Here is a 19,335-nt window from a genome sequence, read left to right as displayed (position 1 = left end):
GATGGTAGAAGAGAGACAGTCCACCAACCTGCCTGCGGTGAGAGGGTGAGAGACCCAAAGACTCAGCCTCATTTGTGGGAGATACCATTGATCCTAAATGCCTTGGTTTCCACAGCGTGAAACCGAGAAAGGCAAGAGGCAGGAGCACCAGCCAAGATCCGGAGAGCAGTACTCCATCAGACTGTGGACGAAAGCTTTGTATGTGGTCAGCTCATGCGTGCCAAGGAAGGACTTTGCACGATGGAGGATGCCCAGTTGGTGACTGTCTTTGGAGGCGAGGTTTGAAATGTGGCTTTCCCAGGAAAGATCCTGGCAGAGAGTGAGATGCAGAAGCTTGAATGAAAGCTTGAATTCATGCTTGAATTCATGAAATTCATGAAATTCATGAAAGCTTGAAATTCATGAAATTCATGAAATTCATGAATTCATGAAAGCTTGAAAGATGCAGAAGCTTGAATGACTTCTTCCAGAGGATTGTTGAGAAAGTAGATGGGGGCTAGGGGGGTGGGTGGGGGGGATTCCAAACGGTCCTTCCAGAGAGACAAAGTGAGAGTGTGAGGTTTGTCAGGATTGAAAGACATGTTCCACATGTTGGACCAGCTTGTGATTTTATCCAGATCTGCAGAGAGTGAAGAGGCTGCTTCTTATCAATTTTATGGGTGACAGATGGTACAGCAGAGGGTGGTGTCATCAGCAAAGAGATAAAGAGGATATTCTAGAGAGTCGGAGAGATCATTAATGAAAACCAGAAAAGAACAGGGTCCAGAACACTACCTTAAGGAACTCCAACCTGGACAGGAAGAGGGGATGAAAGAACTCCATTAAGGGCCACACGTTGGCTGCAACAGTTGAGGAAGTCTACGAGCCATGAATGGAGACGTCCTTGGATACCATAAGAAGAGAGTTTGGTGAGCAGGATAGGGTGCCAGACTGTATCGAAGGCACGCAATATGTCCAGAGAGATGGCTCTGATTTAATGTCTGGCATTGAGGATCTCCATCCAGTGTTGGGAGAGCAGAAGCAGAAAAATATCCAGGATAGAATGACCTGGTCTGAATCCAAATTGATGTTAAGAAATCAAGCCATTGGAGAAGAGGAAGGATTTAATGTCTGAAGCTGTGATGGATTCCATAACCTTGCTGATGATTGGGAGAAAACTGATTGGTCTGGAGTTGTAGGGATCTGTTTTTGCACCTTTTTATGCAGAGTGTTAATGTTTGCTGATTTCTAAGCAGATGGCAGATGACCTTGAGCAAATGAGAGGGTGAATAGAACAGAGAGAGAGTGTGTGAGCAAGAGCAGCGGAGCAGATTTATGGGACACGTGGGCTGATGCTGTCTGGATCAGTTGCAGAATCTGAGTCAAAGTTTGACAGTAAGCTCTCCACTTTGTCAGGAGAAAAGGACACAGAGTCCAGGGACAGGTGGGTGCGACTCGGTAAGGTGGGTACAGAAAGCGATGGGTTTTGGACACAAGATTTAGAATCAAACACGGAGTTTAGGCATACAGCCTTTTCGTGTGCAGTGTCAGCTGTGCGGCCATTTGAGGTAAGGGAGGGGGAACATACACCAGAAACAGACTTAAGCACATGCCACCAGGATTTGGAGGAGGGAGAGAGGTTTGAGAGTTTAGACTTAAGGTAAGAAAGATGTTGTTTTCTGGCTCTCCTGAGGGGAGACACACACTTGTTCCGAGCTTTGTGGAAGGAACTGAGATTCCCTTCAATTGAATTTCAGAGACCAGTCTGGAAGTTTGATGACTGCTTAAAGTCCCTGCCAGTTGGCCTGACTGAAATGTTAGACTCAACGTCGCTGAAGTGGTTCTCTAATAACAGCCAGAGAGATGTCTACTTAAAGCATGTGGTCAGATGAACCGATTGGAGCAAAGGAAGAACAGCAGATATTTTCAGGGAAGTTGGTCAAAATCAGATCCACCAGAGATGGAGTACCATTGGTTGAGATCCAGGTTGGGAATTTTGCAACTTATGACAAAAATCGTTGCCAATTTAAATTCAATCAATGTATCAAAAAGGGGAGATGCAACCTTAACATGCTGATAACTCAAATTGCCTCTGTTGTTAACGATGTGTAACATGGGAGCAGCTACAATAATTACTGTTATTACAATTACTATTGCAATTACTGTTTGTTTTCCACTTCAGTTTATAAATTCCATATCCACCCCTTAACATTTATCTTTGACTTAGAATCACAAATTACGACTCTTCGTGTTACCAAGCAATACAGAATGTAAAGAGTAGTTTTATGTTACAACTTTTTACCTATTTACATTAAAAATGAAAATAGCTGAAAACTGCTAATTAAGAGCTCATTCTGATCCATCATTCTTAATTTACTTGAGTTATTGAGATACTTGTAGAATGCAACTACAATCCACTTCATCAAAAATGCAAAACTTTTATATATCATGTCTGCACACAGAATGCACCCCAACATCTGTTTGCAGTCTGCAAGCATGCCCTACTATATAAACATATGTATAACCTCTTTTATTTGGACATCCAATTAACGGAAAACTCATTATCCAGAAAAAAGTAATGGCAAAAAAAATATATTAAAAAGGGCAGAGTTTTTCTTAGGTAAGTAACTTTGCACTAACTTTATGCTCTTGGAGGTTGTTGGGAGCGTTTTTTAGCATTCGATTGTGCCCCTTTCGACTTGCATGCAAAAAATCCAGAGAAAAATGAATGTTTTATTGGGTTTTTAGAGCTGTTTGTTGAAAGCCTTTGTCATTGAACAGTCAATGCGAAATGTGATGGGCCGTGTTTATGGCCAACCCAGGACATCACGAGTTGCTCTCCAAAAAGCCAAACATGTTTTCCAAATACCTTAAATGTATTCATTTAAATTTGCCCTTAAAAACGTTAACTTGAGGAAATGCACACAGAAAGTGATTTATTGCAAACTTTTATCAATGAACTAAGCAGAAACAGAAATCAAAGTGGGATTATCATGTCATGAATGTCATTCTCACATTTTTGAAACCCCATTTTAAAAATTTAACATACACAACAATAAGTAAGATATCTGCGAATGCAAACGGTAAACCTCCCTCGGCTTCCCTTGGCGATCACCCGTGAATTACCCTTGGCTCACGATCCAATGATGACCATATTTTGTTCCAACTGCCATGTGACCTTGACCTTCAACATTTATGAATAAAGTGTAAATTAAGAAAATGTGTCCCCATCTACAATCTCTCCATAAAACTCAACATCATTAAAATCAGAGGAAAATTTTTCAAGTTGAGATCAAAAATATGTTTTTTGTTAATACGGTCAAAATCCCCAAAAAGTAGGTCAAGAACACGAATTAAATATCAGGTGCACAACTTCAGTGCCACGGCCACCGTGGGGTCTCCAAAATCTATGGCCACTAGCAATTATACGGCGGCCACAGTATTTCCACGGTCACACAATGTAGCAGTCACATATGTTTTTATTTTTCGGGGAGCCGCAGGGCGTATTTAGAAATTGTGGAGACCGAAAACATGGGGTTGCCGAACGGTCTTTGATTTGATGTCGCACGGTGACCTAAGGGCGTTCCTGCGGTGGCCATAGAATTTTCAAGGCAGACGCAAGGTCGCCTCAAGATGCCTGCAAGGCGACCGCAGGGGGCCCTAAAGCGAACGTGCGGCCAGACGGACGGTAACGAATGGGTTAATTTTTTTATTTTTTTTTACCAGTTTTTTTTTTTCGGCTTGTCGAATTGCGACAGCGAACGTAGAAATTAATAAAGTTATAACTCCGCGTTATAATTCCGCGGCGACCTTACGACCTGTAAAATATAGCCAAACGGTGTAGGGCCACCCTGAGGCCACCACAGCAACTCTGCGGCCGCCGCACGTTTCTGTCAATTCAGAGGGCATTCGGCCGCTGTATCCTCGCCGTAGAGCCAATGTGACTTAGGCCTTAGGCCTAGGTCACATTTGCCACGGCGGCCGTGGGGTCTCCAAAATCTGCGGCCACTCGCAATTCTACGGCGGCTGCAGTATTTCCACGGTCACACAATGTAGCAGTCACATATGTTTTTATTTTTCGGGTAGCCGCATGGCGTATTGATAAATTGTGGAGACTGAAAACGTGGGGGTGCCGTACGGTCTTTGAATTCATGTCGCATGGTGAGCTTAGGGCGTCCCTGCGGCGGCAATATAATTTTCAAGGCAGACGCAAGGTGCCCGCAAGGCGACCGCAGGGGGCCCTTTGGCGAACGTGCGGCCAGACGGATGGTAACGAGTGGGTATATATATATATATATATACCAGTTCTTCTTTTTACTGAAATAAAAATATACCAGTATATATAACTGAATATACTATAACGATAATATACCGTGGTCCCCGAGAATCCGAACGGCCAAGCTGTTTGAACAAATTGGAATCCGAACAATTTTTTCCAGAAAGTTTGGCCCTAAAAACCCAATACATTTTTAAAAACCGAACACAACGTGGCGTTCATGTTTGTTCACATGTCTCCCCCACCTGTTTGACCCGCATCTTCACGCTTTGTTCATTCAGTTCGTCGGTGGAAGTACTCGGTCACATTTGCTCTACGGCAAGGATACAGTGGCCGTGCGCCCTCTGAATTGACAGAAATGTGCGGCGGCCGCAGAGAAACTGAGGTGGCCATAGGGTGGCCCTACGCCGTTTGGCTATATTTTACAGGCCGTAGGGGCGCCGTGGAATTATAACTGCGGAGTTATAACTTTTTTCATTTCTACGCTCGCCGTAGCAATTCGACAAAGCCAAGCTATGATGTGGATGTGTTCCACGTCGACCGTACGTAGGGCGTACGGTGGGCTTGAGTTTTCCGTGCAGCTGCCGTAAGCTTTTCTTTATGAAAAATGAATTTTCCCAACCCCCACAAAATTGCGGCACTCCCACGTTTTCGGTCTCCGCAATTTATAAATACGCCGTGCGTCTACCCGAAAAATAAAAACATGTGTGACTGCTACATTGTGTGACCGTGGAAATACTGCGGCCGCTTTATAATTGCGAGTGTCCGTACATTTTGTAGATCCTCCGGGCGCCGAGCCAAATGTGACTAAGGCCTTACCTCGTGTTTTCACCTTAATTTTTTTTTTAAATCATCTTGTGTTTTAATTATTCACAAAAAAAGCAATCCAATCACGTGGTGTGACGGACTGTCGGGCAAGGATTGAATTTCACAGCAAAACCGGTTGTAATTTTTAATATCCATGATTACGTCAGTCCGATGCGTTTGATGAAAGTGATTGTGGTTCTGGGGGCATCATGTTTGATGAGTTGCCCTGGGGGCAGCGCTCTCGCAGAGTGCGCGAGCGATCGGAACCCAGGCCGGAGCTCGAGCCTGTGTGGGCCTTTGGATGTGGTGATTGTACCAGTTTACATACAATACACCGCCACCGAAGGTCATTCACTCATCCTATTTTACCTTAAACATGGGGAATTTCAGTTTAAAGTGTCTTGAAAGTGGGGTTTTTTGGGGTCCACGAACGGATTAATTCACTTTCCATTATTTCTTATTGGGAAAATATTTTTTGAATCCGAACTTTTTGCAATCCGAACAGCCTCCTGGAACGAATTAAATTCGGATTCTGGGGGCACCACTGTGTATAGGCAAACAACTATACTCCGATCTCTAGCGGTAGCGCACGGTGGATGCACGGTCGACGCAGACTGCCACGGAGGCCGTACGTAGGTGCACGGCGGGCGTAGGGGAACCGTGCATCGACCTTGCGTTACCCACAGGTAGTCACACAGACCGCAAGGCCACTGTACGGCGACCGTGTATATAGTGCGGCTGCCGTAATTTTTGGGGGGTTGGGAAAATGCATTTTTCATTGAGAAGAGCTTACGGCAGCCGCACGAATAACGCAAGCCCACCGTACGCCCTACGTACGGTCGACGTGGAACACATCTACGTCATAGCTTGGCTTGTCGAATTGCTACGGCGAGCGTAGAAATGAAAAAAAGTTATAACTCCGCGATTTCATTCCACGGCGACCCTACGGCCTGTAAAATATAGCCAAACGGCGTAGGGCCACCCTAAGGCCACCTCAGTTTCTCTGCGACCGCCGCACGTTTCTGTCAATTTAGAGGGCGTACGGCTGCCTTATCCTCGCTGTAGAGCAAATGTGACTGAGGCCTTACAGAGACCGCTTTACCTGTTATCGCAGTAAATGAAACTGTTTCACGCGTTAAAAACTCTCCTATTGGAAAGTCCATCGACGGTGATACACAGACCACTAGTGATGAACCTGCTGTCACTTCGGTAAATGTCAACCCTGAATCCTTGTCAGCAGGAAATAGCGAAACAAATATTAACCCTGTTACTGCTCCCATTTCATCACGTGGTGAAGCTGGAAACGCAGGAAATGTTAGAATGGATGTTTTACGAGAGACCCCCAAAGTACTGTATACCTCCACGCCGTTGGAGGTCGATAACACCGTTACGGTCGAGGGAAGCGAGATCTCTGCATCCACTGATGGTGTTTCCGTTTCATCAACTCCCCCCCCCCCCCAGTTATTTCTGTTACTTCACCAGGAGATGCTCCCATAATGGAAGAGCACATAGACGTGGTACCCAGTACAGATCCGTGTGTCAATACTGACGACAGTATCGATATGCAGGACAGTACAAGCTTGTGTGACTTGGAAACTAAAACCGACTCTGACGAATCTGACCTGGAGGAAGCAAACAGGAACAGTCAGGTGGAAACGGTGCAGAAGCTGACCAGTCAAGGTCCTCCCACCCCCCCTCCCCCCTTGAACAAATAAGACTCTTCTTACAAAATACATATTTTTTATTATTTTCCTCATGGCCAGTTTCAAGATTGGAACAATAAATGTTAATGGCGGTGGTAGTCCACTCCGCAAGATCCAAATTAAACAGCTGGTAGAGTTCAACGGTCTTGACATAGCTTTGTTACAAGAGAGACCCATGCTGTCCGATCTGTTCAGGCTCAGTGGCAACTATTTATCGATGAAGAATGTTTCTTCAGTAACAACTCCACGTCGAAGGCAGGCATCATGTTTGTCTGAGGGAAACATTTCCATCCGTCCTGCCTTAAATTTATGAGTATTATTGATGGACACCTTGCCTCCGTGACCTTCTCCATCAATTAGGTCAAGTTCACAATTGTCAATGTGTACGCTCCAAGCAAAAATGACGAGCGGATCTCCTTTTTTGCCGAACTGAGAAAATTCCTGCAAACACTGGATTTACAGACTTGTCTAATTATTGGTGGCGATTTTAACTGTACTGTTAATGCCTCATTTGACCGGAACGGGCCGGAACCCCAACCATGTACTACAAAACGTTTTGCAAACATTATTGCAAAATATAATCTCCATGATATTTGGCGCGTGCAGCATCCTTCTGATCAGTCTTGCGCATGGTGTCGTTGTCGTTCAATTTCATTTAGGCCTTTGAATCCTTCTGGACGGCTCTCCTAGAACAGAAGTTAAGCTGTTCCGTTAACCCGTTGATATGGTGGGATTTAGTAAAAACCCAAATTAAAGGGTTCTGTCAACAGTATCGTTTTTTCTCAACAAGGGCTGACCATGAAGTTAAGAAAATATTACAGTTAGAGATTTTACAACTCCAACGGGTCATCGGACAAAATAATAGTAACATACAAAAAACCTTAACTGAGAAACAGTCCTTATTAAAGGAAATAACTGAGAGGAATGCACGTGGTGCCTTAGTTCGGATGAGGGTGCGACACCTGAATGAGGCAAACATACCAACCAAGTACTTCTTCTCCTTAGAGAAACGTCTTCCCAGTAAACAGCTTTCTCAACTGCGATTAGCAGATTCATCCATTACCTTTACACAATCAGAAATCAAACTTTTTGTGAAGGAATACTTTTCGAAAATATATTCAATGCAACAATCTCTCCGTAGACCGTAGACCCCTCGATCTCCGTAGACCTGCCAGTGTTGTGTGAAGATGGGCGTTCCCAACTGGAAAGACCCATCACCTTGGATGAACTTGGCACTGCCCTGCATGGCCTTGCCATTGGGAAAGCATCTGGATTGGATGGACTTGCAACCGAATTTTACAAGAAGTTTTGGCACTTATTGGGTCCAGAACTCATTAAGACCTTGAACGCAAGCTGCCAGCTTGGAGAGCTACCTCAGAGTTGCCGATGAGCTCTTCTTACCCTCATCCCCACGAAGGGAGACATGCTGAGTATTGAAAATTGGCGTCCTATCTCCCTGTTATGTACGGACTATAAGATATTTTCAAAAGCCCTGGCATCGCGATTTACTCCTCATTTATCCTCATTGTTGGAAGAAGACCAATGTTACTGTGTCCCAAAACGTTCCATCTATGACAACATCTCCCTTGTGAGAGACATCATTGAACTGTGCAAGGAAAACCCAAAAGATTTAGGACTTCTTCTCCTTGATCAGGAGAAAGCCCTTGACCGCGTTGACCATCGGTACCTTTTCGAAGTACTTGAGCGGTTTGGACTTGGTTCAACTTTCATCTCTTATATTAAAATACTATACAATAATATTTATAGTGTGCTTAAGATAAACAATGAACTTGTTGCACCTTTGTCTATTAACAAGAGAATTAGACAAGGTTGCCCTTTTTCCGGGTTGCTTTATGCTCTCTCCATCGAACCCCTACTGGTTTCTTTGCGCTGTAGACTAGCAGGGGTTAGTTTGTCCCAGCTTGAACGGCCCATCAAGGTACTGGCATACGTCGATGACGTGTGTGTATTCGTACAATATATCAATGACGTTAACATCGTTCATTATTGTTTGTCCTTATTTGAAAAGGCTTCTTCAGCCAAAGTTAATTGGAACAAAACGAGCGTCCTTTGGCTCGGTCCGTTGTGCTACTTGGAACCAAGACTTCCTGCTCCACTGCCATGGGCCAATGATGGTGTGAAATACCTTGGAGTGTTCTTCGGTAATAATACCACAGTAGCAAAAATTTTGGCTGGTCTGCTTGAGTTTGTTGAGGGTAAACTGCAAAAATGGAAAGGTCTGATCACACAACTGTCATATCGTGGAAGGGTCTTGGTCATCAACACACTGGTGGCCTCTACCTTATGGCACAGGTTCTTCGTGCTGCATCCTCCAGCGGTGTTGCTTCAACAGCTCCAGAAGTGCTTCGTGTCCTTTTTCTGGGACGGAAAACACTGGCTGCGACCTGGGGTCTTCAGTTTACCACTGACCGATGGAGGACAAGGCCTGGTTGACATAAAGAGCTGGCTAAGGCCTTTCAACTCTCAGTTGCTCTTCGCATGTTATACACGTGACCCTCTCCACCATGGGTCAACGTCGCTAGTCACCTTTTGCAACAGGCTGGGAGGCTAGGCTATGACCACTCTCTTTTCCTGATGGACCTTTCCAAAATCGACACATCCCCCTCTCTGGTTTCTATCAGAGCATGCTAAATGCATGGCAAGCTCTGACAATAACAAGAGCTACACATTCGTACACGAAACAGATGTTTCTGGAAGAACCTATGTTCTGCAACTCCTTTTTCCATGACATGCCTGCTGATAGGTGTTTTATTCAACGCTTTACCGACAAAGGCGTTAAATCTGTCGCAGATCTTCTCAGCCTAAACGGCAGCTGGATCGGAGCTGATGCATTGGCAAGCCTGGTCGGTGTGCGATCCTCTTGAATCGTGGCACGCATATTATGTAGTGTGCTTTGGATATACACACAGCTTGCACCTGCTTGGGAGCAAGACCACCAAAGCAATGAACAAAATACACATCGAATACCTTCTCTCTCTACCTTTCCTGAACTCGTATGTGCTTTTTCTCTTGCCAGCCCTCTTCCTTGTGCCCCTTTTAATGTAGGCTTCAATGGCCTTCCCAAACAAAAAGACCCTTATTTGGGTTGTGTAAAATTTCTTTCGCAACGGCAAATAACACAGCAGAAGGTGCGAAGGAGAGACCTCTTACCTTGTTCTCCCCCTTATTTTCCTAACTGGAAAGGTTTTTATCATCCTCCTGTACCACCACGACATGGCGACCTCCAATGGAGACTAGTACACTGGATCCTTCCTTCTAATCACTTGTTACACCATTTTTCAAATCTGATTGTAGATGAATGTCCTTTTTGTAAGAAATCTGAAAACCTTTTTCACATCTATGTTGAATGCCAACGGTTGGCACTTTTATTTATTTTACTTCGGAATTGTTTTGTGAGGTTTGGTTTGATTTTTAACACTTGTGTGTTCATCTACGGATTGGATATCCCACACAAAAATTCCAATGCTGTGTTAGCCAATTTCCTGCTTGCTCAGGCAAAGATGGCGGTATATAAGTCAAGGAAAAGAAAACTTGACGGTGTTGGAGTAAATGATGAAGATGCTTTGTTTTTGTTCCAAAACCTAGTAATAAGTCTTGTTAAATTGGATTTTGCTTTCTTTTCAGTAACTGGAAGATAACCACAGTTCGAATCAAAATGGTGTATAAAGAAAGTTATTTGCAAAGTCCGAGAGGAATGTTTATCCTTTTGTGAAATGTTCTGTATATAATCCACCAGATTCATCCTTTCCTTTCTTCAGAAATTGTTTGTTGGTTTTTCCTTTCTTTCTCTGAAATGAAAATGTAACTCCCATTTGGGGGCTTTCTTTTCTATTTTTATAATAAAAAGATACAAATATCTCTCAATCTCTCTCAATCTCTCTCTCTCTCTGTCTCTCTCTCTCTCTCTCTCTCTCTCTCTCTCTCTCTCTCTCTCTCTCTCTCTCTCTCTCTCTCTCTCTCTCTCTCTCTCTCTCTCTCTCTCTCTCTCTCTCTCTCTCTCTCTCTCTCTCTCTCTCTCTCTCTCTCTCTCTCTCTCTCTCTCTCTCTCTCTCTCTCTCTCTCTGTCTCTCTCTCTCTCTCTCTCTCTCTCTCTCTCTCTCTCTCTCTCTCTCTCTCTCTCTCTCTCTCTCTCTCTCTCTCTCTCTCTCTCTTCCCCCTGTTGCATCCTGATCTCTTCAGAGCTCCAGCTCTTCCACGAGCCTTGACTCTGAATGGTCTCTTTCTGTGTTGAAATTATCAGTCATCTATTATATATTGCAAACCGTGGTGTCTGTCCTTGCTTTCTCTGTCTCCCGTTTACTGTGGGCACTTCCCGCACTGCATTTGAAAAGCTCAACATTCACTTTTGAAATGACTGGAGAACAGGCATGAATAATGTTGATGCAAATTTAATTTTTCAAGCTGGATATTTTGCCCTCTTTTAAGACAAATTGAACCTCCGCCGCCCAATGTTGCACCACCATTTCACAGTTGGCGGTATAAGTAGCTCATAGCTTTGGCTCCGAGTGAAATCAAGAGTGCAACACAATTACTTTTTTTAATCCATGAAATAATTTAAATGATTCACTTAAACTGTTCCCATCACTGGAGACTGGTACATTTCTTCGTTTCTACATTCCCCCCCCCCCATATCATTGTTTGGTCCCATTATAGCTGGAAGCCCTGGACATGTACCCAGTTTGCTCATGCCTTGAGTGATTCCTCGGTAAGGCATAGCTTATCGTTCCAGCCAAACACAGCAAAGTTCTTATTACAGTCACGCCTGTATGCATGGGATGCTGACTCTTAGTCTTGCAAGAGTGCTGACATGGAGGCTATCCCGCCTTGGGGAGGGGGGGGGGTGCGTATTCACCTGGGATCTCATCCCAGTTGTGCTCACCCACACCCCTGCCTTCATTAAATGCAGCTCTTTACAAAATGTACACGTCTTCAGTTTTTCCTCCAATATCCTTCAACTCTCCTCAAATGCAATGTATCCCAAGCCCCTTCTGCCTTGCTCTCTGTATTCTATAGTAAAACAACTGACTTCGATCAACTCTGCCAACCATTCTGATCAGAAGTTATAATTTCCAATCCGGCCAGAATGGTGTAGTTCTCTCACCCAGACCTTTCACAGCATTATTTCACTTTTTCTCCCCACCTATCTTACTACGACATTGGCATCAATGAAATGTCATGGGGTTGGTGAGCGCCAGAATGTCTGCTCTCCTATCAACCTCAATAGTTTTTCTCTTGAGCTTTTTATGCAGTTGGCAGAAAACAAGGAATGCAATTTGCTGCATTTTAGATGTAATTACCTTCTCGTCACTGCATGGTAAGACCAAGATGAAAGACGAGAGGCAGGCAGAACAAAGTATATGACGTTCTCATTCGGTAAACACACAAACGACTTACATTAGATAACATGTATACATCTACACACTGTAATGTTCTGTAACCAGCAGAAATGAAACTTTCAACACAGGTTTAAATGACATTAAAGGTTCAACGTGCCAATCAGCTTCCAATCCCTGCCATCTCTGACCTTGATGTCACTCTAGTTCCCAATTCCTAAGTTAACTACTTCAAATCCTCAAGGAACTCTTTTATATGCAGCTGAATGGGCTACAACACTTAAACCAGTGCATCATACATCCTTAATTTTACCACTCTACCCCCACTCTTCCCCCTTCCTCCTATAACTCAAACACTTGCTGATCTACTCAACTGTGAAAAAGAAAAACTTAGTCATATTCAAACAATGACAATAGGAGGGTGATTCCTGAATTGTTCCCATTATTCTTGTTTTAATGGCTTATCATATACTCACTTGGACACAGGCTGGATATTTGGTGCCCTTTTATTAGTTTATTAATCATGCATGCCTGGTGTTGGCTTGATGGTTAGGGTGGTGGGCTTGGGATTGTAAAGTCCTGAGTTCAAATCCTGCTCGGCAGTTGAATTGATACCAGATGGGGTTGATTCAGCCTGTTATCCTTCTGAGGTTGGCAAAGTGAGTACCAGCTTGCTGGGATGATTGAGCCATTCGAGTATCCTGCGTCAGAGTGGCGACCCATCCAGGATTGTGCCCAATATCCCAGGAGACTGCTTTGGCAGCACTGAAGCTCTGTACAGAGTATGGTCCCAATGGATGGATGGATGGATGATCATGTGACTTGCTTTCCCAAAACGATTAGCATAATTCTTGAAAACAAGTGTTTGATGAAAAGAAAACCAACATGCCATTAACAACTCTATGTTTTGATGTTTTGTGGAAATAAATGTTTCACTTCAACTGCACAGCGAAACAATGTGGTTTTGTTTTAAATGCACTGTTTCCAGCAGCAATCCCCATGAATTCCTCTATATCATGTGTGCTTCCATGAGGAATTGTGCTAAGTTTGTTCTAATTACGTTAAATATGCTCACAATTTGTTTCCTATCTCCCTTGTTAGAACGACTTCCGATTACAACCACGTCCACTCCAATCAAGATTCCTCCGAATGTATACACAAGTGTCGAGGCACATGAAATTGGAAAACCCCGGGAATCAGGTAGGGAGTAAACATGGCACTTCCATCAACTATATATTTACAGCTAAAAAATGAAAAGATAATAATAATTTTAAAATAATGAATTTATGAAAGCAATTCAGTGGACTCTCACCAATTGGAATAGATATATTCTTTAGTCGACTAATAGAATTAGTGAGAATTAGTGTTTTATTTGTTTATTTTTTTTATAAACATCCATCCCCTCACCAGATGGAGCATAGCTTATCTGTACTGGACTATTTATATTCATGTAATGCTACAAAGGCCATAGTAATAATAACCATTGAGTACAGTATACAATCCCCAACAAGTATTTTGTATACAATATAACACTGCAAGCATCTGAAAAGTATCAATTTACAACATACTGTTATGTGTGGGTTACAGGGTAAACACCAGAGACTGTATACAATACAACACCATAGGCCATGTGCTCGGGTAGTGTGTGTGTGTGTGTGTGTGTGTGTGTGTGTGTGTGTGTGTGTGTGTGTGTGTGTGTGTGTGTGTGTGTGTGTGTGTGTGTGTGTGTGTGTGTGTGTGTGTGTGTGTGTGTGTGTGTGTGTGTGTGTGTGTGTGTGTATCCAGGTCCTACAAGGGATTCGTTTTATTGTAATATAGTGCGAGCAAATAGAACCCGTCGCTTCGCTGATGGCATATTAAGATGTGTGGAGAGAGGAGGGAGTGGCTATAGAGAGGAGGGAGGGTAGAGAGAGGAGGGGGGAAGGAAAGATAGGAGGGAGGAAGGAGAGAGAGAGAGAGAGAGGAGAGATGAATGAGAGCATGGGGGGAGGAGAGAAAGGAGGGAGAGAGTGGAGGGAAGTGGGGAGGGTAAAGGGGTGTTTTGGACTTGCGTTTGGTCGTGAGACTTGAGCAGAAGGATGGAGGGGGGGTTTGACTTGCTTTTAGTCGGAGGACTTAAGGGAAAGTGGGGAGGGGGGTGGTCCCATCTGCCAACATTAGTACAGGATTTAATGAAATGGGGTACGTTAAAACGGCGCGTTCAAACGAGTCATACAAAACACTGTCCGGACACCACTCTGAGACCGCCCAGAGACGTCCATTGTAGGGTGGAGGGTGGAGGATGGAGGAGATAAGCATGAGGGGAGGGGAGGGGAAGGGAAGGAACAGCATTTTCCTTAAATCTTCAAAAAAGCCACGCCAGTGTTTGTGCCTTTATTACACCAACAGCAGGGTTGAGGGACAAAATTGAGGGAGACTTGTAAAAATAAGGGATGTGGAAAAGAATTAGCTCATGGGGAGAACAGGGGGTGAACCAGATGGATGCAGCCACAAACTCTCAATCACAAAAGTTGTAGGACACAACACTTGAGATAAAGATAGCGGAACAAGGCACACAGCATCAGAGCAGAGACCAAATTTGCATGCCCACAGGCTGAGGCATTGGTGGGTAGGACAGACACTCACAGGGACACAAGTTTGACAATACATTACAATAAGGTATGGCTAAACACAGAACAATGGACGAAAACAAAACAAGCAAAATAGGGACAAAATGATAACAGAAAGTAACGACGGATCTGGTCTGAATAACATATCTTTGATTAACAGCAATGAGGCACTGCACAAGCCAACGTCCAATGTGCTCAGACCAGGAACCAGAAGTATTGTATGTTAATGTTCACACTAAATTGCAGGAAAGTAGAAATGAGATTCAGTGTTTGTGTGATCATGTGGTGGTAGATGCAGTGTTTCACCAAATCTACAGTTCATTCTAATGAGCTCATGAGTACACAACTACACATACAATGAAGATGCTCTTTTGCCATGTTAGCCCACCCAGCCTAACCACACCAGGCTTGACAATTAGGTTTGACTTACCTTTGACAAAGCGAGCATCTATGAGGTGCCACATACAGCCATTTTCCTAAAAATGCTTTTGGCCACACAATATAATACATTACAGCAGCATTCAAAACAGAACTCAGTGCTTCCTATTCATTAACCCAGACGTTGACAGGTATGATCTGAGACCACCACCTTTCCCATGCTCCATGGAGATGTTTCATCCATTGCCATCCACTCCGTAACCACTTGATCTCTATCTCCATCGAGTACTTCAGGAACATGTTTTGCAGGCAAACAATTCTTTCTGTTTTTGTTTTTATCGTGTTATATTTTGTGTTCTTTTGTCCAGTATCATTCGATGCTCCGAGTCGACTCTCAGAGATTCGATCATATAGTCCCTGTCCCTGCCCCAGTTGCATTTAAGCGAATGCGCATGAGTTTTAACTGCTCTATTTTATCCAGTTGAAGTGATCGCCACATCTGAAAATTTTATGAAGGAAACGGTCCTGTTGAAATTGGCACGAGGAAGAAGTGTTGCTCGTCAAGGCTAGTGTCTTTCTGCATTGATGGACAGGTACAACAATGGATGAAATCAACAGAACGTTGATTGAGGTACACTAACCGTCATGGTAAGCAAGGATAATCTGACGTTTCAGACATTAACCCTTTGGTGGAGCTAGAGTCTTTTGCTCCGATTGAAGGGTTAATGCTTGAAAAGTCAGCTTCTTGTTTCCCACGGTGTTTACATACTTCGATCAACGTTCTGTTGGTTTCATCCACTATTATAATTGGCAGTATTACAATTGCTGAGACTGGTCAAAGTAGCTCCCGATATGATTTTCCTAGATACAAAATTGTGGCCATTCAAGTTGGCAAGAGTCCACTGTAATACAATTCTTTTTTATTTTTAAGATTCAATTTAAAGCTTCATTTTTCTAACATTCAAATTGCTCAAGGAGCCCCATATTAATTATGTATGCAAATATGGCAGAATTCTACCACCCTCTTCCATTTTCACCCCATTCTACCACCCAGCATGCTCTTTAATGTCTATTATTTTGTCCATCCTTCCTCCAACCTTCCTTCGCTTTCTTTCCCACACTACTATAATCTCCTTTCCTTTGTCTGTCCTATCATCCTTCCTTCTCTTCATGTGTTTTTTTTCAATTTAAACACCCTACTCTAAACCACCCAGCCTGACCACACCAGGCTTGACATGTGTACTAATTAGATGGCCCCCAATCCAAATACACACCTGTGTTGTGAAGTGACAGAGTAGTAATTCAGATGACAATAAGAAGAATAACAGTATGCCTTGTAAGTTTTGCAGCACTTTTGTTGTACAGTACTTCCATTTTATTATATGTTGATCAGCATTATGTGTCATAAATAACTTTTATTATATGGCACCAGTGATGTGAGCATCTTTTTGACACAGAATGCGCATCAAATCCTGGGGTGTGTGGACCAGGTGAGTGCAAGGATCAACACAACGGCTACGGCTGTCACTGCCACATTGGCTACGAATTCCTGCAGCATCTTGGTCACTGTGTTGGTGAGAACAATACCAATTCCTGACATTACGTTTTCACATTATTTTTTGTGTGTGTAAGATATACTGTAGTACTCTGAAAAGTTTAATTTTGATCATGTGTTTATGATCTCACAGTCATTACCTTTTCTATCAACGGTTTTGATGTAGTACTAATCCTGTGGGGAAATGTCAGAATTTTCCAAGTCCTTCCCCTTCCTTTGTGGAAGTACACATGAGGAATCTCGTATGGCTCATGTACATAAACACATGAGGAATCTCAAATATATGGCACATGTACATTAATTTAATACATCAAAAATCTCATATGGCTGATGATGTAAATAGAAAGGGGGCAGCAAGGTTTGCAGTGGGAACTGAGGAAGGAATTCAGGCTTTTTTAGGTCAGCGGAGGGTGGGGAAGCTATTAAGGAAGGAACTGATAATGTAATTGTGATGAGCAAGGCCAGGAAAGAAAATAAAATTTCAGGAGGGGAAAAGTTATACATATTCTATACCAATGCCAGAAGTTTAAATAATAAGATGGAAGAGCTTGATGTCAAAGTGGATAGCAGGGAGCAGATGTAGTTGTCAGTTGCAGACATGATTTAAGGAGCAGAGTACCTGGAGGAGAGGATTAGAAGGCTACAAGGTGTATCAGTGTGATAGGAAGGAGAGAATAGGAGGAGGATGAGTAGCAATCTGGGTGAAGGACAGCATTGTATCAAGAGAAAGGGGTGACATTAAGGAAGGAATAAATGTGGAGGATTCTGTATGGGTAGAGACTAGAGATTATAAAAACAGTAAGATACTGGTAGGATGCTTTTATAAGGCTCCGGGTGGGAAGGAAGATGAGAAAGGAGGAGTACATGAAGAATTCAACAGGGCATGTGGTCAGGAAAGAGTATTGATTATGGGGGATTTTAACTTGTCAGGGATAGATTGGGTCCAGGAACAGGGAAAGGGCAGAGCGGATGAGGATTTCCTACTTTTATTCCAAGATTGCTTTTTAACCCAGTTTGTAGATAAGCCCATGAGGGGGAGTGCAGTGTTAGAACTCCTTTTAAGTAACGATCCCAATATGGTGGAGGAGGTGGCGGTTGGGGAGCATTTAGGAGCAAGTGACCATAACATTGTATGTGCAAAGATTCTGTTATGGGTTAGAGTTCAGGATAGTAGGGTGAGGCTATTAGATTTCAGAAAGGCAAACTCTGAGGGTATGAGGAGAGAGTTGGGTGATATAGATTGGGAGACTCTAACAATAGGACAATCAGCATCAAAAAAATGGGAAACCTTCAAGGAGCAAATGTGTAGAGTGCAGAGTCAGTACATTCCAATGAGGTGTAAAACTAGAACCAGAAAGAGAGAGAAGTTAGATAAGGAATGCTATTAAGGAGAAGCAGAAGGCATTTATTAGGTTTAAAATCACAGGACTGGAGTTAGATTTCTATCACTATCGGAGTAAACAGAGGCAAGTGAAGAAAATAACTCGGCAAGCCAAAAGAGAGTAGGAGAAGGACATAGCTAAGAATATTAAACATAATAGCAAGGCTTTCTTCAAGTATATCAGGGGTAAAGAACAGGTCATATCAGTGTGGGCACATTGAGGAATACCACTGGGAGAGTAGTTCGTGATGAAAGTGAGATGGCAGGATTATTAAACAGGTATTTTGCTTCAACTTTTACACAAGAACAGTCAGGAGAATTGCCAATAGCTGAGAGTATCTATCAAGGAGGTGAGGAAGAGCTTTTACAGAAGATCCAGGTTGGAGTGGAGGAAGTAAAGGAACAGCTTGGAAATCTATTAGTAGATAAAGATCAGGGGACAGATAATATGCACCCGAGAGTATTGAGAGAAGTGGCTGAGCAGGTAAGCGAGATGTTAGTGGATATTTTCAAGAGTTCACTGGAGTCAGGACAGGTACCAGAGGATTGGAGAGTAGCAAATGTAACACCATTATTTATGAAAGGATCCAGAGAAGAATTGGGGAAACTATAGATCTGTTGGTTTGACTTCAGAAACTATAGACTTGTTCAGGAAACTATAGACCTGTTGGTTGTTGGGAAGGTGTTCGAGACATTAATTATGAACCAGACGAGGAACCATTTAAATAAATACAAACTAATTAAAGGTAGTCAGCATGGGTTTACCAAAGGTAGTTCCTGTTTAACAAATCTTTTGGAGTTCTATGAAGCAATGTCTGATTGGGTGGATGATGTAAAGGCAGTGGACATAATATATCTCGACTTTAAGAAGGCATTTGATAAGGTACCACATCGGAGGTTGTTAGCCAATGGGAGGGCTTGTGGAGTGGCTGGTCACATAGCTAATTGGATTGCAAACTGGCTTTCATGTGGTTGTGATCAGATCAGAAAAGGATGTCTTGCTGGGAGGATGTAAGTACTGGGGTACCTCAGGGATCAGCACTCGGACCATTGCTGTTCATTATTTACATCAACGATTTGGATAATGGGGTGAAGCGTAGGCTTTCCAAATTTGCAGATGACACAAAGCTTGGAGGTAAGGTGGATCGCAGAGGGGGTGGTGATCAGATTCAGGAAAGTATTGATACTTGCATAGATTGAGCAAAATATTGGCAGATGGAATTTAACCTGTGCAAGTGTCAGGTGTTGGGGATGGGAAAGAATAATGAAAATAGAGATTGCATGATGCAAGGG

General features: G+C 43.2%; 1 protein-coding gene across 1 annotated transcript in view; it reads left to right on the top strand.

Moving 5' to 3' along the window:
• LTBP1 (latent transforming growth factor beta binding protein 1) overlaps positions 1 to 19,335 on the top strand; it is a 294,284-nt gene that overhangs the window by 127,696 nt on the left and 147,253 nt on the right. Inside the window, exons 22-23 of the mRNA XM_085890321.1 lie at positions 13,221 to 13,319; positions 16,564 to 16,680. Coding sequence (XP_085746447.1) covers positions 13,221 to 13,319; positions 16,564 to 16,680 — 216 coding nt within the window. The remainder of the gene's footprint in view (positions 1 to 13,220; positions 13,320 to 16,563; positions 16,681 to 19,335) is intronic.

Source organism: Eptatretus burgeri, chromosome 7, assembly GCF_056783735.1.
Source record: "Eptatretus burgeri isolate ZD-2024b chromosome 7, Ebu_testis_v1, whole genome shotgun sequence".
NCBI lineage: Eukaryota > Metazoa > Chordata > Myxini > Myxiniformes > Myxinidae > Eptatretus > Eptatretus burgeri.
Note: the sequence above shows the minus strand (reverse complement) of the source record. Positions and strands in the feature narration are given on the sequence as shown.